Below are 25,912 nucleotides of genomic sequence, written 5' to 3'. Positions count from 1 at the left end.
CAATTCAGTATCAAAACAATGATGGATCCTTTCTTCAAATGTGTGAATGTTCTAAAAAAGGCTCCAATTGCATTCATACAAGGCTGGGACAAAATACAAACAGCTAGTCTTTGAAGGTTTGCTTGCTAGCACCTTTATTCTCCCACTTAAAATGTGCAAAATATATTAGAGAAAATTTAAAATAAATTAAAAAATATATAAGAATCAAGTTTCTAATTTCTACTTGTAGAGTTGAAATGTTTTTTTTTATATGTTTGTTGGGTTCTCTCCTTTGAATTGCTTGAGATAAATAAAAGAACCTTGCCTCTATGACCTTGTAAACTTTGAATGGATAGATAAAATATAGCATGTATGTAAATGGATGGTTTTGGAGAGTCAACATTGCCAAATTCATAAATAAGATTATGCCTCAAACTTATCAAGAACTCTCTCTCATATCTCAACTTTTGTCACCATCTTATCAATGTGTGAAATAAAACACACCAAGACCTCCTCATCATCCTTAAATGTATCAAAGAAGTAGAAGTATTTAGCTTCAAGTAATAGGCAAAGGCATGTTCTTGATGGTGGAGTTGGTTTGTCCATCTACGATCAATGATGCAATGCAACAAATGGTTTTGTATATATATTTTTGTTTGCACCAAGGTAATGTTAAATGACCTCTTTGGTTTTATCCATGGTCTGATAGATGAAACCTAAGTTACCAATTTGGGTTCGGATGTGAGAAGCAGGTGTGCGATTTTTTGAGATGAGGATGTGTGTGTGTGTGTGTGTGTATATGTATATGCAAAGAAATGAAAGAAATATACAAAATTAAAACATTTGATAGTATGATACCTTTAACTTTACCAATATATATTCAAATATTCAATATGATTATAAACCATATCATATACATCTATGTTCACGATTCTAATGCAAATCAGAAAATCATCACAATTCAAAATCAAAATATAGCTCATGATTCAATGTTCATCAAATCCGAATCTGAATCATATGGATTCACAAAAAATCCCTCATCATCTCCAACTCCTCCAATTGCTACGAGTTCAAGATCATTTGAATCGAAAATAGTTCCACTTGTGCTAGATGGACCATGTGTCATGATGTCATCAGCATCATCATCTATTAATTTAGTAAGATCTTGAATTCATTGCATTCAAGTTTGCACACTCAGGTTCTACATCCCAAAGCTTGCCTGTCCCTTCCCTATAGTGATCCTCCTTACGCAACAAAAGATGCAAGTTGGTATGAATGTAAACCAACTCTTCACCTTTTCAAGAGCCCAATTGGTTACGCTTCACTAATTGGATTAATGAGTATGTACTCCAATAATGTTCGGCAATAGAAGAATTTGCAACTTGGACAATGTTCACAATTACAAAGTTAATTATTAAAGTAAAACATAAAAATGAAAAGCAATTTAAAGACTTGTAGGATACAAGTGGCAAACAAAAAATAAATAAAACTTGTGAGAGGATTTTGATTGTGAGAGGTTCTAGATTCTTAAATGGTTGATCATAGAGGTACCACCATGAGATAGCTCCCATGTCACATTGGCCCTTTATTGCAAGTGGACTAAGTTTGGCTTCCAAAGAAAATAAACCAAATTTTGTTCTAACTTTTTTGTGAATGTCCTCATCTAGGAAGAGTCTTGCAAAAGCTCGTAGAATCCACTAGCATCTCCTTCATCTGCATATGGTGCTACTCTATCTAGCATAACTATTACTTCCTCTCTATAGTACCTTAGAGATAAGGCATATGCAAGGAGGTGCAATGGGGTAGTCATCTTTTTCCAACGATGATGAATGATTGTTTCTAGTTGATTGAATAAGGCATTACAGTTTGTGGGGTCATTCTCATGTGTTTGTATTGAAAGGTTTTACCTTTTATACCATTGTATCCATGGCATCATAAACATCTCTCAAACAAGGTTGATTTGTATCACCAAAGCAGAGCATAGTTATGATAGGGTCCGTGAAATCTAATACAAATTGCACACTAGCCCACCAATTGCCATCCAAGATCAATGCTTTGACCTTTTGTGCCCTCTCTGAATTTGAAGCTTTCCATCTGCCCCACTGGCTAGAAATAACACTTTGGCATAATGCCCCTTGTTTCTTGACAAGTTGTCTCATAACAATAGTATGAGATGCAAATCAGGTTTTGGATACCTAAGTAAATCATAACAATATGTCAAAAAATATTAAGAAACGTTATATAAACTGTGATAATTGAACATGACATACCTATGAATGGGTGTTTTGGGGTTTAACCCTCTCCTCCTCTGCTTAATACGGTTTTTTGGGAAATACCTAAAGAAGGGTTGTGGAAATGTAATTTTGATGGGGCCTCAAAGGGGAACCCTAGCCCTTGTTGCATGTGGAGAAGTGTCTTGTGGATGGAACAAACAATGTGGCGGAAGTTGAAGTTGCTCTCTTGACAATCATAGCATCCAAGAAGTTAGTGGCTAGGGAATTGCATGTGGAAGGTGACTCACAAATTATTATAAATGCCATCATCAAAGGTGACATGGGAGGTTAGTACCTACAGAACCACAGTCCAAATTAATGATGAATTGGCATCTCTCGCAAATTTCAAATTATCACACATTAGAATGCAAGCAAATAAAGAGGCTGACACCATGTCCAGTTGGGCATTAATCCTAAACATGTTTGAAGTTGAGGATCTTCAAAATGTCAGATTTGAGGAATGAAATCCCATTTAATTCCAATATTCATCCTCAAATGCATTGTGCCTGCCACCATACCTCCCCATAAATGTGACATGTAGGTGACGACCCTAATGTGATGGTTTTCGTGTGAGTACAAAGTCGGATGTGACATGTCTTTATTACCAGCCCCATCGACAATCATGTTAGAAGGTTGAGATGTATGCCCTCCATATCAAAAAAGAATTGCAAATGATAGAGATAAAACAATTAAGTGTTTGGTTTGGTTTTGAGTAGAGATGGAATCAGCATTCACATTCACCTACTGTAAACAACAAAATCCATTTCATGGACACAACAAGACGGTGAGAATGGACAAAATGTTTAATTTTGTCCATCACAAACTCACCATGATCATTAACGTGCTGCTAGGAGAGATGTTTTACAAGGTGGAAAGTTGTCATTGAAGAAACACAAACATTTATTATGCAATGATCATGGTGTGGGCTTTGCAACTTGGAGAAGGTAAGGACATTGTGTGATTTATGATTGTAAAACTAGTTGCACCAGAGGCTCTACAAGGCATGGATGAAATTCTGGAGGCTTCAATCCTAGGAATTGGGATAAATTTGGGAAATAAACAAAGTGGATTTGAGAAGATACCCGGGACAAAGTACACACCCTTTGTGTGGCACTTTGACGAGCAATCCAGGAACAAAAGATTTAGGGAGGCTGGTAATGAGATAAATCATTGATAACAGCATTGAAAAAATGAAAGCTAGGGCAGGTTGGACGATAAAAGATGAGGAAAATTTGCAGGAGCTGATGCATGCATGGGCGGAGGTAGACAGAAGAGGATTTCTCAAAGGCTCACATTAATGCATTGCTGCGAGAAAGAATTCAAGGCTTTGTTCCACAAGCCCTTCGTTGAATTTTGTGCTACCTTATCTTCCTTTATCTGCTTTGGGTTTCTTTCTCTGAAGGTTGGGTTTGGTAAACTCTTTCTTTTGGGGTTTTTATATAAACAATGTAAAATTTTGGTTTGGCGGTGGGGTTGAAAAAGAAAGATGTTAGTAATTGTCTGAATTTTTTAAGACACATCTTTCTTCCACAACATGACTGCAAGTATCATTTTGATTGTAATTACAGCATGGTCTTTGGTCTGGTTTGCAGGGGCTGGTAAGGGCACGGTTGGAAGCCCAACTTTGATGTCAATTAATTGGTTTGAATTGTAAAATCCTTTTGTAATGACCAAGGAAGGTCTCTTGGGGTTGGGATGTTTTTGGCTCAAGAATAGTTGATGAGAGTTCGAGCTAGTGAAGTTATGGTTCTTTCTGCAAATTTTAATGGTACTTTATCTTTATTAAAATCAACAAATTATTACCAAGAAAAAAAGACAATTGAACATGACATAAAATATATTCAAATCAAATAAATTAATTAAATTTATTAATTACAATTTACCTTCAACAACTCCAATTTGGAGAATGATCTAAATATCGATTGTGACATGTGATTGTTTATAAAAAACATTCGTATCTCCTCCCCCTCTTGGTAAATTTGCTTCACCCCTATTTGAATGCCAATTTGTTGCATGACCAAGTTTAGGGAGTGTACAGTGGTGGTGTCCAAGAAATATGGTCATAACGGCCCTCAACCAACTTGCACACTCACAATTTATGGCATTATCTATAATCACATGGACTACATTCTCTTACCCACCATCTTTATGTCCTCAATGAGAATTTTGGAGATGAATTGTGAATCTTTCACTTCCCCTTCACAATTAACTACCTTAAAAAATATTGCCCCTTTGGGTGACAGTGCAATCACATTAATCAATGGTCGTTTTTTCATATCTTTCCATCCCTCTGAAACAATAGAAAACGCCTAAAGGTTTCCATGAATTTCTAATTGGTTGACTAGATTTCTCTACACAAGCCTTTGTGTTTTGCAATAGAGTGGTACACATGTTTTCATACCTGAGGCTTGTGCAATCAGTCAGTGCTTTATTTATAGTTGCCAGCCTGCCACCATTTCCTTCCAATATGGTGATCTTGCCACGTTGAAAGGAAGACCGTTGGCATGGAGGCAACGTGCAATGGCTTGATCAACAAGCTTTCTTGCCTTCATTTTAAATGTTGTGTCCAATGGACCTCTTTTGTGGGCAGTAGTTTCTACTTCTTCCGCTTCCCCTCCTAGTATAGGTACTTGCAAAAATGGATGTTTGGAAGATACAATAAATTCAATGGGTAATTACATTGTTTTGTTTCCGGATAGAGTTTGTTAAAACCTAGTTTTGATCTTTTAGCCAATTTATCATCAGCTTCTTGTTATTTTACTGATAAAGCTATATGTGCATTAGATATCCCCTTCCCATTTGTGCCTTCGCACATGGAAAATCCTTTACCAACAGGGCCCATAAAATGAAGTTTGACCCGTGAATATGAGATATTGAATGCTTTGCCTTTGTTACTTTGACAATATTTACAATTCCAAAGATATAAACCACCTCTAGAAACCTAGGAGATTCGTGTGTATGTCTCCTTATAAAGGAGATTCTACATCAATTTTAAAACTATCAACTCCTTGCCCTCCCACTAAACTTTGACTATGAGTGGCTGCCATTCTTGCACGATACAATCTAATTTGTTGCTATGCCTATAATAAAAAATTAAATAAATTTAAAGTAGAAAAATACTATGAACGTCAAGCATACAAGTGCAAAAACATTGATATAAAACTACTAAAGTAGATAGCTAAACTTGTTTCTTTATTTCTTTTCTTTTTAAATAAAAAAGCTTGAAATTTTTCTTCACAAACTTGAAATCATTTATTAAAGAACTCAAGAATGGGATCAAATAATCACCTTGTCTTCAAAATTCCAAAATGGAGACCAAATGAGAAGAGAGTCTAGCTGCAAACACAATGAGATGAAGAATGGTTGTATGGCCTCTTTTAAGTCCTTTTAAGGATTAGGGGCACAAAACAGGTTTTAAAACTCTTATTTACATGTGCTGAATTAAGAGTTAAGTGGCAAAAAGCAATAAAAAAACTTTTTTGGGAGCCTGGGCCCAGAAAGGCTTTTGGAAGCATCTGGATGCCCATGATAAGCTTCCACTCAACTCCGGATGCCTAAGAAGCACTTCTGGGTGACTTCCATTGGCATCCGCTTTCGCATCCCACCCTAGGATGCCCACATCGGTGTCTAAGGATGAAACCAATTAACATTGAAAAATCCTAACCCATGGTTATGTCACCAAAAAAATCGAAAGCAAAAATGAACTTATTATAGAATTAACCCTGCAACAAGAAGCAAAGATAATATTTTATAAAATTAATGTTTATATTGGTGACTACATCTATTAACTCCTCCCAATTCCTCTCCATTTATGATGAATGATTAATCAAAAACTATGATTTTAGTCTTCTTCCCTTCAACCTTTGTGGAAAATCAACCAAGAATTGGACACAAACGTTTCCTTGAGATTGATGAATTGCAGCAAGAATGCTTTGCAAAGTGAGGAAGTGGCTAGCAAATTGTGTCACTCATGGTTACACAAGCTGCTTTCCATTTGTGTGTTTTCCCATCAAAGACAGCGCCTATAGATAAATTTAATCAATTGTTTAACATCCTCAACTGCACATTTAACCCATCCAATCTTTCCAGTGTCCCTTAATAGCAAATCTAGCCTTGTGCAACATAAGGAGTCCAATAAATAGTAGGATGCCTCTCCATAATAAGTATCTTTATGGCTAGATATGTTATTTTGTTGTCTGTGATAAATCGGACAACATTCTCAATCCCAGCATTCTCAATATTATTTACTTATGGAAAGGATCTATAGAATTCAAGCAACCTATGTGCCATTAGAAGCCACTAAAATGGTAAGGAGAGTCCTATTCCACCCTTTGTCCATCCATCTGAGAAGATGTTGCAGCCATGTTTCTTCTATATATTCTTTTGATCATCAACCACAAGCCATGTATTTTTTATGGCTTCCTCTAGTATTGACGTACTCAATTTTCTAGTTTTCAGAGCCTTAAAGCCCTTAATAGTAATAGTAATACATTCACCGACCATTCCCAATATGTGTTTTTCACCACATTTATGGGCAAATTATTATAGCCCAAAAGTTTGATGATGTCAGTTTTTTTCCTTTTTTAAATTGGCATCTGAATTAAAAGTCGTCTTCTTGAAACATTGCATGTAGTAAGGAATTTTGGTGACAGTGGAGGAAAGTGGCTAAAAATAAAACCCTCGAGAGTCTCACCAATAGAGAAATGTGGATGATGAATATGGGTAACAAAGGTATCCATAGATACATTTTGATTCATCGTTGATGCAATTGCTTCCTTTGTCTTCTGACTTTCTACCTTTTTCATTTCAAATACAACAACAGGGCATTCATCTCTCTTGTAACCTCTTCAAATAGCCTTCACATTTTGTCCAGGCATTTTAGCAAAGTGGTATTTTAACCTATTAATTCCTTGTCATTGGCTGCATGTGTTCATGACAATGACTTGACACCTAGTAGCTCCTGATGTCCCATTCTTCCTATATAGGATCTTTTCTACCACTCAATTGTGTTGAAATTGATATTGTTCTTTGTAACAAGGAAAAAAAATCACCAAGGTTCGGCAAAAAAGTTAACAATAAGCAAAAGTATAATCATTTATTTAAAAGAAAATATAATAGTAGGCATGAGTTTTCCACAACCATGTAGTATGCACAAGTGTTCCTGGAAACAGTTGTATATGCTTCCAGAATTAACATTTCAGATTGCACATAGCAATCAATCATCAGGAAGAGGAAAAGTGAAGATATGGATTGCAGACAAAGACTTAAAAGAACTAGTGAAGATAGAAGTGAAGAAGAGGAAAAAGAGTGAGAAAGGATGAGGCATGAACAAAAACTACAAACAAAAAAGTTTACAAAATGATTAGGTTAATTAGCTAGGTTTGTTTTAAGACAGTGGGAATCAGGTATAGCAACCCCTATAAACTGCATTCCGTTGGGTAAACTTTTTAATGTGACCAGTGATGTTGGTGCGACATCCTCTGGTACCATGTGTGCTGGGGGGAGACTGAACTTCATGACCTTGTGCATAAGCTAGATGTTTGTTAATAAGAGAAAAAAAAAAGCAGCAGGACAAAATTCCTGCAAACACTATTTGGGTGTGAGCTAGTGTAGGTGACAATACACAGTAGTTTATTTTGTTGCATTGGTTGGGTGGGCTTGTGGTGATTTCTTCAGTGTGGTAGGCTGTAGTGAGTTTTCTTTCGTTTAGCTTGGTTGTGACAATGACCATCAAGGTCATTCGGGTATGTATTATTGTGTAGTATTGCACAAAAATTATAATATTTTGCAGGTAAGAGCCCCTATAGAACGTGAACTTGATGGGATGCACATATGAAATCAAACAAGGAACAAAACAGATTAGATCATTCACTCAATCCATTTAAAGAATGCAATCTTTAAGATAATAAAATCAGAATATGATGATTTGGATTGTTAATAGATTAAATTTTGATAATGTCTGTTAGGGTTTAGTCTTCAGTGTACTGTGAAGTTGCAATGTGACGATGACCTAAATCTAGTACTTGTATGCAAATTGTTTTCTTTTCAATTGGGTTTGCTTTATGTGCCAGTTGTAGGTTTTCAGTTATCAGTCCGTCTTAGCCGAATCTTCCTCTTAATTGCAATCGATTAATTACTTATTTATTTTCTGGAGCCAGTTGAAGATAACTCAAAATGTATGAAGAAGTATATGGATCTTGGTCACAAATTAGTAAATTACATGTTATTTCCTTTCATTTGTAGAATCTGTAAATATCTCAATAATAGCATTGTTCCTGTAAAGTTTATCTTTATCTAGAATGGCTGTAGCCATTTTGAGTACAGTATTGCTCTTTATCACAAAATGACATCCCATTTTTCAAACTGAATTGTCCTGTTACTTTTGTTATGAACTTATTAGGGATCCCATGAAGATTTTTCTGGACCAACCTCTGGAAGCACAGCATGTGTTGCAGTTATACAAAACAACAAACTCATTGTGGCAAATGCTGGGGATTCCCGTTGTGTCCTTTCGAGGAAGGGTCAGGTACTTTTAGATGGTGAATTTCTGATGTAATGTCCTTATCTTAAATTATTCATGGGAATGGTTCTGGCTTTACAAAGGGAGTTTCAAGTCTAACAGTTATTTATTATTTCTGATATTTATTTCTCATTCAAAAAATTCTGCTGAGGTACGTAGTCCTTGTCCCAATCACAGGCATATAATTTGTCAAGGGATCACAAGCCAGACCTTGAGAATGAAAGAGAGAGAATTATTCAAGCTGGAGGCTTCATACATGCTGGGCGTGTGAATGGAAGTTTGAATCTGGCAAGGGCAATTGGTATAAATAAAGCTTGTGCATTTCTCTTAATTTTTTTATCATAACTTTAATGGGAGCTAATTTTTCTGTTTGTCAAATTTTAATCAAGAAAAATCTGATGTCATGTTTGCTTTCCCCTCTGCCTTTTTGTTCAATTGATTCAGGAGATATGGAGTTGAAGCAGAACAAGAACCTACCTCCTGAAAAGCAAATTTTGACTGCTTGTCCCGACATAAATGTTGTATGTATTCTGCATGCCCTGGATCAAACACTATTTTAAGATGTTCAGGAAACCCACTTTGATGTGTAGTTGAATGTATTAGTTGAAGTTCTGAAGCACCTTTGAAGAGATCTGACATAAAATTGGTACGCTTAAGCTAATTTTGTGTTGCCTTCTATTGTAGGTGGAACTTTGTGAAGATGATGAATTTGTTGTCCTTGCATGTGATGGGATTTGGTATGGCATTGTTTTGGAGCATTATTTTTCTTCACACAGTTTTATGAAATTCAGGAAGCAATATGTTTTTTCTTGGATAGTTCTATTCTAAGTAATTTGCCGAGGGCATTTATAAAAACCTAGGTGTTCTAGGACAATACAATATGATAAAACTTACAAGAGATAAAATAAGTACTAAATCCAACACAAAAATTTCATCCTTGTATTGTGGATCATATGTTGCCATCTCTTTTTGGGGCTAAATCATTTAAGTCCAATATAACTCCATGAAATCCTGAAGAGCATGCGAGAAACTTAGTTTCATCCCACTTTTGGATGCATTTGCCTACCATTTAAATCCTGGGAAGCCAAGAATTGCACATCTGTGTAACTCTAAAACAAACGAACCATGTAATACACAAAACTTGTAATTGACAACACATAATCCATAGAAACACCATAATTAACAACCCAAGAACTCATTTATTGTCCATAGAAACACTTATACCTATTAACACTTGAATTGAACAGCATGTAGTTTGATTTATTTTCAATTATTTAAAGTAAATCAACTTTCATTGCATGCGCTGAAAATTTTAAGTTTTCATATGTAGATTTCTTATTTTGTGTTTGAGAGGTTTTCCAAATGTCCTTACAAATGAAGTAAGGACTAAGATTCTAGAGATAACATTTTCCTTGGTTGTAAGGGTACAATTACTTGGGGAAGTGCCCTGTTTCATCATTTGCAAAGCACTAGTCTGTAAACAAATATATTTCTTTATTATTTAAGCTTTTTTCTTTTGTACTCTGATAATGTGGGCAAACATTTTTGGCCGACACACACTGTCCCATCTGTGATGCTAATTCTCTTGTGTGGTTTCTGCCAGGGATGTCATGTCCAGTCAACAAGCTGTTGACTTCATACACGAACACATCAAATCAGTGAGTGATTAAAATTTAAGAAAATATTAAGTTCAATGATAAAATAATTATGTTCTGTTCCAATCAGAAATAGAGTTATACCATCGTTTCTGTGTATTGCAACATAAGCTTTGTCTGCACCAGTAACCCTTTGTATTCATGTCAGCTGTTTCAGATATTGGTTGTGTTGTGCATGGACTGTAAAACAGTTGTTTGCATGTGACTGAATGTTGGCATAGTGGGGGCTAATTTAGTTGCATATAATGTTACCGGTTACAATGTTCTGATTAGCAATTTTCTTAACAATTTACAGGAGAATAATCTCTCAGCAGTGTGTGAGAAGGTTCTTGACAGATGCCTTGCTCCAACAACATCCTTAGGGGAAGGTTGTGATAACATGACCATTATCATAGTCCAGCTCAGGAACTGTACTGAAGCCAAATGCAACGATTAACATTGTAGCTTGAACAACAATTGGCTTAAAGTTTTCTGGCTTGTGCAACAATATAGTTGTACATCTTCATATGAAATGTGGGCTGACAGAGTATATTGTTTTTCATATCCTGCGCTTTATGTATTTGTCAGGAGCAGGTTATCACGGCTGGTTATTGTCTACAGATTGTTAATTCAAAACAATAACCATTAGAAGAATGCTTCATTTCTCAATGGCCATTCAAGCTCTAGCAAATGTTACAGGTGCATTACAGTCTGCACTGAAGTTTTTACCCCCAATGTTAATAGATTGTAGATTTAATATACATTTCATTAAGGTTACTGAAATCTAATATCTACATGAAATTCATGTCAGAAATTAAGAGTATACGAGAATCAAGGTGATGCTGTTTTTGTCCTTCGACAGAATAAACTTCTAGTTTGCGTATGGTCTGCAATGATGCAAAGTGATTTGCTTAACATATGTAAGGCATAAATGATGATTTAACTGGAAGGCTTTCTTTTATCTTTCATGGTATTATATCCCTACAGTATCTCATTAACCTTTATGCACAATGTGGCAATGAATTTATAATGATAAATTTAAAGAGATTTTCTTTCTGGACCCAACTTTATTGCATATAATTTCTGTAATAAAGTAAATAATTAAAAAATAATAGGCAAATGAGAACACACAAATCATACAGAAATAGAGACAAGATTTAACATGGTTCAAGAATTTGGCTACCTCCACTAGAGAGCAGATCATGAATCTTATTCAGTCATTGTAGCGTGGATAGAGAGGGCTTTGCCCTTGTATTTATACAACAGTCTTCAAGAGATGTCAAATGGTCAAACAAGAAATGAACAGTTGGACTTCACATCCAACAATCTCCCACTTAAAATTAAACAAATGCTGCAACCTCAGATCTGGACAACCTCCTACTTAAACTCTGCTTTCCCTTACCAAATCCTATAGTAATAAATTGCCAATAGACAATCATCACAGTTGGAATAGAAATGGCAACTGGTCACAACATTCTTAATTACATCCAACTAACCATACACCATCAGTAGATTTATGCTGAAATGTCCTACCCATACAATCACCATGTAAAAGATACTATCTTAGAACAAAACACACCAAAAAATCATTGATGTGCAAAAAGCCAGAAGACCATTATAGAGCAATCCAAATTTCATGAGCAATCTCAAAGTTGACTCAATCTACAAACAACACATAAAATGTGGGGAAATAACTCTACATGATCAACAAACTGCAACCAACCTGCTGCAAAATCTCACATGACATCTTCCAGGTCCTCATGAAAAGACCCATATTGTAGTTAAAAAACAATTAAGTACACCAACAATAAATGCCCTCAAAAAACTCTTAGATTAGAAGGGACACCCATGCAAATCATAACTCATCCTTCTGCCGACACCACCAAGTGCTCATCTAAGACAAGTATGATCTCCTTTACCTCCCCAAATGAGAGCATTTACAACACCCAAACACCATGGATAAAAGCCCTTATAAACAAGAGGATCAAACTCAAAAAACATTCCAAAATAGGGACAATCTCAACCATCTCCAAAACTCAAATGCACAAGGAGATAACTATGCCAAGTAGACCAAGAGTGGGGAGTGTGATTGCTCCTCTAGGATGCATCAAGTCACAATGACTCTTCTGCAAGAACAATCTCCTTTAGGTCCATAATGAACTCGTGTCCATTCATAGGTGTAGGCTTGTTGGGCTTCTTGCTGAAACCTAATAAGAGAAACCATCTAAACAAAGAAGAAGATTGTAGCCTCACCCAAGCTTCTTAGTTTTCAAGAGCACCTCCATGGTCAATCCACCAATGTACTTGATACCAAGAGCACTAACAAGATCAATTGTCAAAGCTCCCATTGCACGTTTGTATTACTTGGGAATACAACATGAACACTCGATCTTCACAAATCAAAATGTCATGTTCCAAAGTGAGAAATCCTATCAAGAGAACCTATATCATGCCAACGCTCTAATCTAGAATCAAGAGCCCACAGTGGCATAATAACAAACATCTCTAATCATGTGGAGGGAACCATCTCATTAAAACAAAATTCTTATTACCAATACAAAACTCCCACTGCAGTGTGACACCAAACTATTCATGGTATCAAAAAAAAAAATTGAAAAAAAATCTCACATTGAACAGTTATACTTGTAGCTGCAAACACTTTGTCACGATCAAATTCCCAACACCTACAATAATAAGAAACAAATGAAATCTCCTCACCCTCTGAGACAAATGGATAAGGGTCCTCCATACTTCGTCTTATTGTCATTATCTAACCAAAACTTGCTGCCAAGAATTATCGTTGTTGCATCATGTCTTAACAACCAAGAGAATTTACATCTTTAGCTTTCGGCAAACACTTGTGGAAAGTTTTACTATTTCATTTGAACGTTTTTCAATAGAAGGAAAATAGTCTTCATCTCGTGTGTCCAATTCCATTTTGAAATTTAATGAAGCCCTAATTTCTATTCAAATAAAAAAACAAAAACATTGTAGAGCAGATGGATTTTAAAAATGAATATTTTATTAGATTTGAGGGCAAATAGATTCCTTGTGTACTACTTTCATTGTTCTTGAAACACATATAGGAGCAAATATAGTACACCATAATTGTCTTCAAAGATATACAAAAAAATTTATTGAACTTGTATGCCTCCTTAACTTGATCACACTACTTGCCTTCTGCAAGCTTGTTAGAGTCTTGATAGGCTTATGTACCTCTTAACCAACCTACTCTTGTGGGATCTTTCATAGGCTAGAGGGTTTTGCCCTTATATTGGCTACCTTATTATCCTCGAATTTTATATGCACCAGGGGAAATGACCTAGTAGTTGCCTATGCTAACTTTGCACACCTATAGTTCCTAATCTGTATGTCAAAATTTACCAATTTTTTGGTAAATCTTCATAGGTGAGTTAAGAGCTTAAAGCTAAGCTTTTTGCTTTCCCACATTTACAGAGCTCTTTGTAGAACTTGCAGAGTGCGAGGTGGTCTAAAAGTGTCATTTTAAAACATTCGCCTAAACCCCGGCACTAAGACCCCCCAATAGTTGCTCACCTAAAAATAGTGCTTTTTGCACAAATGGACCAATCAGCAACCAAGAAAACTAAAAAAAGACCAAAAGTGAGCTAACAGTAATGTGGCAACATTGCATGCATGGGTGACAATTGGCTTGTTTCCCCTAATACCAATTGTGAAAATAATAGACAAATTGAGATCATACAAATAGAGACAAGATTTAATGTGGTTCATAAATTTGGCTACATTCATCAGAGAGCAGATTGTCAATCTTTATTCAATCATAGAAGAAGAAATAAATAGTTCTACATCTAATAAATAAATGAATATAGGACAAATCTATGAGGTTTTGGAGATTCTTCAGATGGAGAAAGCTACATTTTTAATTGTTGATAAGAACCAAGAAACTTTGATCAATTATATTTTCATCTTGGTTCTTGGAATCCTAATAAGAGGTTGAATTCTAACTTATTGTCAGGATTGGGAGTCCTTTAAAAATTTTGACCTTAGGGCTACTCTTTGTTAAATTATACCAATACCGCACCCCTGGCCACCCCCCCTCCCATCGCCCCCTCCAACAATTCATATTTCATGTTTCAAAAATTACTTTCAAGGCTTAGAAGTTTTTTCTTCAGCCTAGTTTGCATTCTTAGTTGATTTAAATTTCTCGTCAACATTTGAGTTCTTATTGTCATTTTACTAATGTAGTTATTTCATTTAAGATTTCAATTGAATAACACCTTTCATCCTCAATATGCATCACCTTTCACCAACTTGGAGAGGAATTTTGCATTGAATTGCCCCTAAATTTAGGCAAAATTTCACTACACGTTATGATTTTTCTAGGGCGAAAGGGTGGAATTATGTGTTATCTTGAGATTTAAAATCCCAAGACATGATTGAATTCTAACCTAGTGTAAGGATTTGAAATCTTGAGAGGTTGTCAAAATCCAACCTCCTCTATGGATTTCTTTTCTTGATTAATCTTCTCTCTTATTCACTTTTTTTCAATCAATTTGCACTTGAATATCATTTTCTTATTGCTTGGAAATTATGTAGACTTGGGTAGGATTTTGGGGTTTGTCAAGATTTGGAATCCTAAGATAGTCGAGTTTTGACCTACCCTAGGGATTTTTTTATTTTGGAAGCTAACTCTCAATGCTTCAATTTCTTCAACTTGAAGGGTGAGATAATTTATAGAAAATATAACATTTAAGTTATATTTTATATTAGTATTGTTAGGAAGTTTGAGAGTGATTTTAGGTTCATAGGAGTTATAATAACAAATTAAAATTTTGACTCTCTAAAAAAATCATAACTAGCCAAATTTTTGAATTGAACACACCTCCATCGATGCTATCTCCCACAACTTTCCTCAATCTTCTAAGATGAAATTGGAATTAGAATAAGAACTTTCAAAAGATTCTAATTCATTTCATCCTCAAATCCTTTGGTTTCAACTTCACCTCCCGAACAAGGATGGATGCATCCCCATCTCCACTGTCTCTGACAATCTCGACCATGGACATCCTCAGATCACCAGACACCACAACTTGTGACTGTACAGAATTTGGTAAAGACTGCAGTCGCTCTAACTCCATGGTCACCTTAGCCAAATGAAACTGTGACTCCTCGAAAGCCAACTGTGTACTCTCAAGAATCTCAGAAGTCACCTCGAGCTGCTGAGTAAGCTCACTCACCTCATCATCCTTGGCCAATAATGCTTCGTATGCTGTACTCCTCCACTCCATAAGATAATCTCTATCGGCTACCAATTGCATATAATTCTGTCTCAAAATCCGAATAGCCTCCCATAAAGAGTGGATCTCCGTCAAGGAAAGATAACTGCCTCCCTGCTCATTACTAGTAGGAGAACCCCATCCATAAACTGCTAACAACTGACGAGTAGCATCGAAATGCTCGCAAATGATAGCAATGTCTCACTCACTAACTCTCAGCTGACTAGACACATGATTGTGCTGGCTGGTCAAACTCCTATACTCTACCCCTCGTACACTGTCCAAAGGAGTAACCTCATAATAGCTATCGTCTATAATACTGCCATCCAAATTCTGCAGTCCAACTGCTGAACTTGTATCATCAAATGGAGTGACTGAAGCATCAACATAAACCTCCGTATCAAAGGAAACTGTTGAGGAGACTAAGTCCTCAAAACTATCCACAACATCCCCCTAGGTGTCATCTGTAATAATCAGATCCTGGGACTCTTCTGTAAACTTTTTCATATCTGAGAGATCATTAACCCATTCCAACAAGAATGGTCGAATGGATACATGAACAATGCCCAACAAAGGTGTGTAAAAACTAATTCCAACATCAAACAAGCTGTTGGCATGGATGAGAACTACACCTGGCAAACTACTAATCAAGTCCATGATGGTGCAACAGATACTACTACCAAAAAATGATAAATATCTCCGGTCAAAACGATCCCAAGTACTAAGATAAGGATCCCAACATCTAATCCATGAACGAAAACCAACTGGCAATTCAAGTAAACTTCTCACCTGAGTAATGTGAACAATACCAACTAAATTCACGAACTTGTCTACAGTCTCTGAATCCGGAGTGTGAATGCTAGACGTAGTCATATCATCATCAACATGTGACCCGACTGTAAAAGGAAACTGAGCCCCTGCTATATGTGCTAACTCCCGAACTGAACTCACCTCAAGACAATGCTTGTCCACATGTCTCTCAGAATCCTGGAGAGCCAACTTCATTGCCTCCATGCCTTCCTTGATCTGCTGTAAGTCGTCACAAGAAGAACCTGTTGTGACTCCTTTTTGTCTCTCTTGCAGTTAAATCATCCAAATGTGATTCTCAATCAATCCATGTATCCTATCATGATGGGATAAAGTCGTGACAATATTCTTGTCCCTTGTCTTCAGCTGGCTTGCCAAACCAAGTAAAGAGCTACTAGCCTCTATCTCATGTGAAGAAGCATCCAACTGTGCCTGATACTCACTTTTTGCAAAGTCCTGAATGCTCACTTTCTGATCAACTGTACTATCCTCAAACATGACAATATCCTCAACTGTTGTAACTTCATCTAGCCCAACTGTACTGGAATCACTATCTATGTCAATCACACAATCCGGTGTGCCTGTGATATCACCTTCTAATGCAACTGGCTCAACCTGCACAACATCTATAACCCCTTCTACCTGTGAAGATGATGCAGATAAACCATTACCTGAAGATGTGCTGAAGTCTCCCTGTATCGAATCTGCATGTCTGTTAAACTCCTCATACAAGTTTTTGCCTATCATAGGGAAGGTATGATCCTTAGGCCTATCAAAGCGTTCAATCAGTCTCTCTGTAAACTCCACATATGAGGTAATGTGTGCATGGCCCATAGTGACCATACCATGATGCCACCACTTGTGTGCTAACCCATCCAGGTGAATTGCTGCATACTTAATGGCTTCTTCCTCAGGCATAAGGTTCAATTGAAAGTATGTGTCAAGCTTTTGAACCCAAGCTCTTGCTGTAGACTTCCTCGAGCCATCATAATATGGTAACTAAAGTTTTCCTACTTTCTTTTGTAGCTCATAGCTCTGGTTCCTGTCATGTCCACGTGGCATATGCTTCATCCGCACATCTATATACTCCCTAAAGGTAATTGCAACAATAAAATCTGGACCTCCAGCTTCTCAATCTCTCCTCAGCTGGTACTGTATATTAGTGATCTGGGGCTCTGGTACGGGCTGCTCTGGAGCTCTAGGAGGAAATGTGGGAATAATGGACCTCGAACTAACTGTCCTAGTTTGTTGGGGTGCATGACTGAAATTGTTCCCAACTTGTTTGCCTCCATTATGTGTCCCATCTTGATTATTACTACTCTAGTTATTACCATTCTAATTATTTCCTCCACCCACATTAGCATTCAACCCCATTTGACGAGCCATCATCTGCATCATAAGCTCCAATCTCTAACTCTGTTCCTGTGCTCTTTGCTCTGCTAATCACTGTCCCTGTGCTAAGTGTCTAATAACTGTAAGAATCTTTCCTCTCCCTGATCTGGACTGGTATACATTTTGTCAAACTCTTTCCCTTTATCTCGTTGTTTCAAATTCCCTATAAGAACTCCACAGGATGGCAGGACTAATAGCTCTGATACCACTGTAATAACCCCAATAGGTTATAACTTCTTCAAACACCAAAAAACTTTATACTTCAGTTGTTTGACATTTCGTCAAACACTTTGCAAGCAAGCTCTGATACCACTGCAATAACCCTCCTCAAATCTGCCCTAAAAAATGCTGATGAAAGCTCAAAGAATTTCATCAAACAATTCACATGCAAGGGACGTATGATTGATATAGTATTTTAGCTAGCTTCAAATGACCTTTTTACAATTTTCCTCAATGAAAATCTTGTGCTAGAAGACTACAATGGACTACACAAATGACCTAACATGAGTGTGCTACTAATTTTGACAATATTCAATGCATATATATGATCTAAGCATGAGAAATGAACACCTACAGCCAACTGGCATTTTTATAAACGGTTGGTATGCAAACTAACTAGCTGATAAATAATAATATTAAATTGTTTAAATGACACCAACAACTATTATCTTCTTAATTGCAATGAAAATTACAATGCTCATGAAATATGGCCAAGACTTTGGCATTTACATGGATTACAAAATGATAATGCTGGTATAATGCACACTTACAGTTGAAAGCTTATAACACCCTAAAAACAATACTAACAAAAGAACCTGGTTGTAGATGGCTGAAATAATTTCCTTCTATGCTGCCCCTTCTGCTTTGCTTTTTTCGAACTGCTTTTTCAGCCTGCTTTTTCGTACCCATTTTTTCAGCCTGCTTTTTTGGTTTCGCTTTTTTCGGGTTGCTTTTTCGTATCTGCTTTTTTCAGACTGCTACTATGTTGAATCTCAAGACCATATCTTTCAATGACATCAAGATTTCCAGCTTGAAGGGATTTCGTCCTTCAAACTATTGAGATATAATCTCCAAAAAAATTCTCCAATTTCTTTGATATTTCCAAGCCTGCTTAAATGAGAGCTATCCTCTTTCTTTTAATCCCTTCCTCACTTGCTCCACGTTTCCATCTTGCCAATGTGGGATAATACATGAGTTTTAATATTACTTCTTTTTTTCCTTTTACAAAGTTCATGTATGTACTCAAAAGGGGAACTCTTGATTTTTTTTTAATAAAGTGACTTTATAAAATATTTTATAATTCAAGTCACTTTATTAAATTAATTAAATATAAAGTTACCTTTTAATATTTATTTATTTGATAACTTTATAAATAATTAACTTAATACCACTTATTTATTTAATTAAAATGATTAATTAGTCATCCTCATAAAATATTCATTATTTTGGACAACCTAATTAATTAAATTAATTAAATCAAATTGCCTCCAAAATGGGGACATGACAGTCCGCCCTTCCTGAAATTGCTTGTCCCCAAGCAATGGCTAAACAATAAACCAATCAATCTGCTTGGATCCCAAATGTAGTCATGAACTATACCATTGTTAATTAACATAGGCTCCTGCAATATCTTCTGCAATATAACCAAGAGGAATCCATAATCAAACTGACAATTACAGCTCAACCAAACTCCAAAATCACAACTACCACAGTCAGAAACCCACGAGACACAAACTCTTAGAACATCAGAACCCAAATAAAGTGGGCAAATCAAGCTGCCAACACAGTAAATACCAACAACGCATCCCACTGGCCTATACAGAATGTATAATCCAACTCTGCAACAATGGTGAATGCTCCCGAATGAAATTGTACCAAGTATGGAGAATCCACACACTGTACAACTCCTACAGTCAACACAACTCTGCAGATCACCGACCACTGTCTCATAACCATAACTCCCATGCACTGCTGATGGTGAAAAGTCATCACAATATAAACAGCAAGAAATGGAACCCAAACCAAATTTGCCTGCCATCAACTCCTCAACACAAGGATCAAATGCTAACTGATGTACATACCTTGCAGTATAATGCTAATAAAAAGAACTAGCCTCAATCAACAGCTCACCATGAACAAGTGATACAACCCACTGTGACTGATCACCAGCTAAGTCAGGAGATGTCATAGCCAAAGGAGTAGAATCAATAACAACAACCGCTGAAGCATCACTCCCAAACTCCTGCTCTAAGCCATGTATTATCAAGCTGTCAACTGCAGAACCTATCGCCATGTCATGCCCATCACAACTCTCATCCTGTGGCGTCAAACCATCCCATAACTGATGACAAGCACTAGGAATCAAAGTATATCTCTGTATCATCATCTCATCAACATGGTCATCAAAGGTAAATTGATCATCCTTTCTGTCTCTCTTGCAGTTGAATAATCCAAATGTGATTCTCAATCAATCCATGTATCCTATCATGATGGGATAAAGCCATGACAATATTCTTGTCCCTTGTCTTCAGCTGGCTTGCCAAACCAAGTAAAGAGCTACTAGCCTCTATCTCATGTGAAGAAGCATCCAACTGTGCTTGATACTCACTTTCTGCAAAGTCTTGAATGCTCACTTTTTGATCATCTATACTATCCTCAAACATGATAGTATCCTCAACTGTTGTAACTTCATCTAGCCCAACTATACTGGAATCACTATCTGTGTCAATCACACAATCCGGTGTGCCTGTGATATCACCTTCTGATGCAATTGGCTCAACCTGCACAACATCTATAACCCCTTCTGCCTGTGAAGATGATGCAGATAAACCATTACTTGAAGATGTGCTAAAGTCTCCCTGTATCGAATCTGCATGTCTGTTAAACTCCTCATACAAGTTTTTGCCTGTCATAGGGAAGGTATGATCCTTAGGCCTATCAAAGCGTTCAATCAGTCTTTCTGTAAACTCCACATATGAGGTAATGTGTGCATGGCCCATAGTGACCATACCATGATGCCACCACTTGTGTGCTAACCCATCCAGGTGAATTGTTGCATACTTAATGGCTTCTTCCTCAGGCATAAGGTTCAACTGAAAGTATGTGTCAAGCTTTTGAACCCAAGCTCTTGCTGTAGACTTCCCTGAGCCATCATAATGTGGTAACTAAAGTTTCCCTACTTTCTTTTGTAGCTCATAGCTCTGGTTCCTGTCATGTCCACGTGGCATATGCTTCATCCGCACATCTATATTCTCCCTAAAGGTAATTGCAGCAATAAAATTTGGACCTCCAGCTTCCCAATCTCTCCTTAGCTGGTACTCTATATCAGTGATCTGGGGCTCTGGTACAGGCTGCTCTAGAGCTCTAGGAGGAAATGTGGGAATAATTGGCCTCGAACTCACTGTCCTAGTTTGTTAGGGTGCATGACTGAAATTGTTCCCAACTTGTTCGCCTCCATTATGTGTCCCATCTTGATTATTACCACTCTGGTTATTACCATTCTGATTATTTCCTCCACCCACATTAGCATTCAACCCCATTTGACGAGCCATCATCTGCATCATAAGCTCCAATCTCTGACTTTGTTCCTGTGCTCTTTGCTCTGCTAATCGCTGTCCCTATGCTAAGGTGTCTAATAACTGTAAGAATCTTTCCTCTCCCTGATCTAGACTGGTATACATTTTGTCAAACTCTTTCCCTTTATCTCGTTGTTCCAAATTCCCTATAAGAACTCCACAGGATGGCAGGACTAATAGCTCTGATACCACTGTAATAACCCCAATAGGTTATAACTTCTTCAAACACCAAAAAATCTTTATACTTCAGTTGTTTGACATTTCGTCAAACACTTTGCAAGCAAGCTCTGATACCACTGTAATAACTCTCCTCAAATCTGCCCTAAAAAATGTTGATGAAAGCTCAAGGAATTTCATCAAACAATTCACATGCAAGGGACGTATGACTGATATAGTATTTCAACTATCTTCAAATGACTTTTTTACAATTTGCCTTAATGAAAATCTTGTGCTAGAAGACTACAATGGACTACACAAATGACCTAACATGAGTGTGCTACTAATTTTGACAATATTCTGTGCATATATATGATCTAAGCATGATAAATGAACACCTACAACCAATTGACATTTTTACAAACAATTGGTATGCAAACTAACTAGCTGATAAATAATAATATTAAATTGTTTAAATGACACCAGCAACTATTATCTTCTTAATTGCAATGAAAATTACAATGCTCATGAAATATGGCCAAGACTTTGGCATTTACATGGATTACAAAATGATAATGCTGGTATAATGCACACTTACAGTTGAAAGCTTATAACACCCTAAAAATAATACTAACAAAAGAACCTGGTTGTAGATGGCTGAAATAATTTCCTTCTATGCTACCCCTTTTGCTTTTCTTTTTTCGAACTGCTTTTTCGGCCTACTTTTTCGTACCCATTTTTCAGCCTGCTTTTTCGGTTCCACTTTTTGAACTGCTTTTACGGATTGATTTTTTTGCCTGCTTTTTCGGTTCCGCTTTTTTCGGGATGCTTTTTCGTATCTTCTTTTTTCAGACTACTACCATGTTGAATCTCAAGACCATATCTTTCAATGGCGTCAAGATTTCCAGCTTGAAGAGATTTTGTCCTTCAAACTATTGAGATATAATCTCCAGAAAAATTATCCAATTTCTTTGATATTTCCAAGCCTGCTTAAATGAGAGCTATCCTCTTTCTTTTAATCCCTTCCTCACTTGCTCCACGTTCCCGTCTTGCCAATGTGGGATAATACATGAGTTTTAATAGTACTTCTTTTTTTCCTTTTACAAAGTTCATGTATGTACTCAAAAGGGGAACTCATGATTTTTTTTTTTATAAAGTGACTTTATAAAATATTTTATAATTCAAGTCACTTTATTAAATTAATTAAATATAAAGTTACCTTTTAATATTTATTTATTTGATAACTTTATAAATAATTAGCTTAATACCACTTATTTATGTAATTAAAATGATTAATTAGTCATCCTCGTAAAATATTCATTATTTTGGACAACCTAATTAATTAAATTAATTAAATCAAATTGCCTCCAAAATGGGGACATGACAACTGACTCAAGGAAAATTATCCTCTTGGCTCTTAACACATCTAAACTAATTGATAGAAAGGAAACCTATCCTAAACTCTTCAACCAGATAGGTAAGCCTACTCTAACTATGCACAAGAGCCTAAATAGAGGACATTCAAAAGACATATACACATACTTAATGTCATGTGGTTTCTTAAAATGTTCAAGAGTGGCAAGGTTTGGGTGATGGTTCTCATTCTAAGATGTGTCACTTGCAACAAATTATCCATCCTGAGATGTAGTTGGCAATGAATCACTTTGTACTTCCTCTAAGAGATCTTTTAGCACTCCCCACCCCAAGAATATGGTGGTAGTGACATCTTATATTGCCTTAGAATTCATTTTTAATATTTGGATTCATGTATGATATCATGCAATTCTTTATTGTCCAATTGACTACCTATCCAAGGATGCTTATAACTTTTTGTGATTCACTATGAAGAACCTCCTTTGTTTATGCATGAAAGTGCACCATAGATTTCATCTTCTTCAACTTTATGATAATCTTTTCTAGTCCTTTAAGTTTTTCCAGATGTTTATCTTTTCTTTCTATTTATTCTCTTTCTTGTATGAAACAAATTGCCTCTTGGATTGTCTCTTCAACACCTTAATCTTGTGAAGTAATGCGTAAAATTTCATCTTCTATTTGATCAAGCTTGGACATGTGATCTTTTTGCAAGTTGTTTTATTCTTCATTGTATGAAGATAGAAGATACAAATCTCTTGGTTTCCAACTTTAGTGATACATGTTATCAATGTTTCCTTCCTTTGACAACTCTTCATGCCTTCCCATTTGAAACTTGACTAGGTTGATGGTATCCTAACATGATATACGAGAAAAATCTAAATGTGAGAAGTTGTGTATGGTACACCAATGGTGTGGCCAATTATTTCCTTTGTATCTATTTCTCAATTTATTATTGATATTTTCTTTGAACTCGTGAAACTCTAAGTCATATCTAATAGAATACAAGTAGTTTATGCACATTTGATGAAGAAATTCTTCATTGCATTGCTAACTTCACCCTCAAAAGAAATAACAAAAAAATGCATTTTCTTGGTGTAGTTGTGTCATGCATTCCACATTTTCTTGATGTTACAAGTTTAGATAACTCATGTGGATGTAACTGCCTATTCAAACCAACCCAATTTGGAAGAACATCAACCTGTTAATTGAAGGTTCCCATCCATTGAGAAACATTTTCTTTTTGGATTTTCTTATTTTAAAAACTTTTTGAGTTTTTTAAAATCAAATGACTAAACTACTTGGTTCAAATGACTTGAGGAAAATCTACAAGCTTGTTAATTTACTTAAGATCCTAGATTATTGAGAGGTGGGGGTGAATTGGTAATCAATCAGATTCAAACTTAAATAAAACTCTATAATATTGATTAACCGATATCAAATCTAACATTTATTCATGCATTCCATGTCTACTTGTGAAATTAGCAGTAACGCAACTAATGAAAACATCCACACAAGAAACAAAGTAACACAAATATTTTTATCAATCTCAAACCATCATTATACATTTCAAAAAGTTTCCAAGGAAGGGGATGAGGTGGATTGCTCACTTCAAAATGATCTTTCTTTGGAAAATGATATTGTTGATGTCTTTGATGATACAGATGATGTCTCTAAGGCGGCTTTGATTCATAATGTTAAGGGTTGTCCCTTCTTCTTCTTCTGGAGTTGGTTCAGTTGTCTTATCTCCTATTGTTGTGGGTATTGATGCCCATGTTTCTTCTGCAAGGGCTTCGAGGGTTAGCAGTGGTGCTACCCCTTTCCCTCCTATGGATACTCTTGCGATCTGCCCTGGTTCTTCAGGTTTATCTTTGGATTGGCAGATGGCTTGTAGTGCCTCTTGTGTTTGTAGTCTATACCGTGTCTATTTTTGGATTTGAGAGATACTTGTTACTCTTATTTATGTACTTTGAGATGACCTGAGGGTCAAATGTTATACTTTGATTCAGTATCATAGACGCTATACTGATATGCTTTTCACTTTATCATATTTGCATGTTGATGCCATTTTGAGATGACAGTAGATCTATGATGATATCTGATTATCTACTATTTGGACATACTTTATAATTATGTTATGTGATTGATTTTATGCTATGGTTATTTACTTCATTCTTGTCTCTTTATGCTTTGTGTGAATGTGAGTGATGTAAATGGATATTTAGATATAATTGAATAAATGGTTAAATTAGTTATTTAATGCATTTATTGCTTCAACTATGTTATTATATGCAATTGCACTTGATCATGTGTTTTAGTGTGCAGGAATTATATCTCTAGCAGTGGCACATGGAGTTAGTGATTCAATTATTGATATTTTACCAATGTTGTCCCTGTATGGTCGACATATCTTTATTTTAATTGTTTAAATTAAAATCTTTCGGTGATTAATAAATCTGAACTCATCTGCATTATGTGATTAGACTATCGAGTGTGTCTATGTATTTAGAGGTTCACATTGTTACAAAAGTTAAATGATTTTTTGTGATTTTGAATTATGGCTTTTAATCTTCTCAAAATTAATTTCTAGCAGCTTTGCCTTAGGTAAATTCTCGTTACGAGGAATAACTTGTTTTCATTTGGGTCGACTCGGAGTTTAGCTAGTCTAACTAGCTATTTGCCCTATTTGACTATTCACTCGAAATATGAATAAGTATTGAAAAAGGGATTTGTATTTTCATTTTCAATTTTGCAATTTAGAAATTGGAGAGCTTTTCTAAAATCCTCTTCTTGAAGGATTGGATTTCTGTTCGTTCTGAGAGCTATGAGAGTAAGATTTTCGTGAAATTAGTCTCATTGAATCCAGCTTGGGGAGACCTTGTTTTGCCGTCACTTTTAGCAGTTTTGGCAGATTATTTGTTTTATTAGCCTGATTTCAGTTTCTGCCCCT

The 25,912-nt window shown here is 36.0% G+C and overlaps 1 protein-coding gene across 5 annotated transcripts in view; it reads left to right on the top strand.

Annotated features, from left to right (window-relative positions):
• The window catches only part of LOC149553383 (putative protein phosphatase 2C 60), a 34,113-nt gene extending 22,924 nt beyond the window's left edge, over positions 1-11,189 (top strand). For all 5 annotated transcript variants that reach the window (XM_089788845.1, XM_089788848.1, XM_089788846.1 and 2 more), the window contains 6 exons: positions 8,653-8,778; positions 8,950-9,073; positions 9,217-9,293; positions 9,457-9,509; positions 10,376-10,430; positions 10,723-11,189. In XM_089788845.1, coding sequence (XP_089644971.1) covers positions 8,653-8,778; positions 8,950-9,073; positions 9,217-9,293; positions 9,457-9,509; positions 10,376-10,430; positions 10,723-10,863 — 576 coding nt within the window. In that variant the 3' untranslated portion in view covers positions 10,864-11,189. The remainder of the gene's footprint in view (positions 1-8,652; positions 8,779-8,949; positions 9,074-9,216; positions 9,294-9,456; positions 9,510-10,375; positions 10,431-10,722) is intronic.
• Positions 11,190-25,912: the final 14,723 nt, after the last annotated feature.

The sequence above is a fragment of the Cupressus sempervirens genome, chromosome 6, assembly GCF_028749045.1.
Source record: "Cupressus sempervirens isolate cs-2001-9-10 chromosome 6, ASM2874904v1, whole genome shotgun sequence".
Lineage (NCBI taxonomy): Eukaryota > Viridiplantae > Streptophyta > Pinopsida > Cupressales > Cupressaceae > Cupressus > Cupressus sempervirens.
Note: the sequence above shows the minus strand (reverse complement) of the source record. Positions and strands in the feature narration are given on the sequence as shown.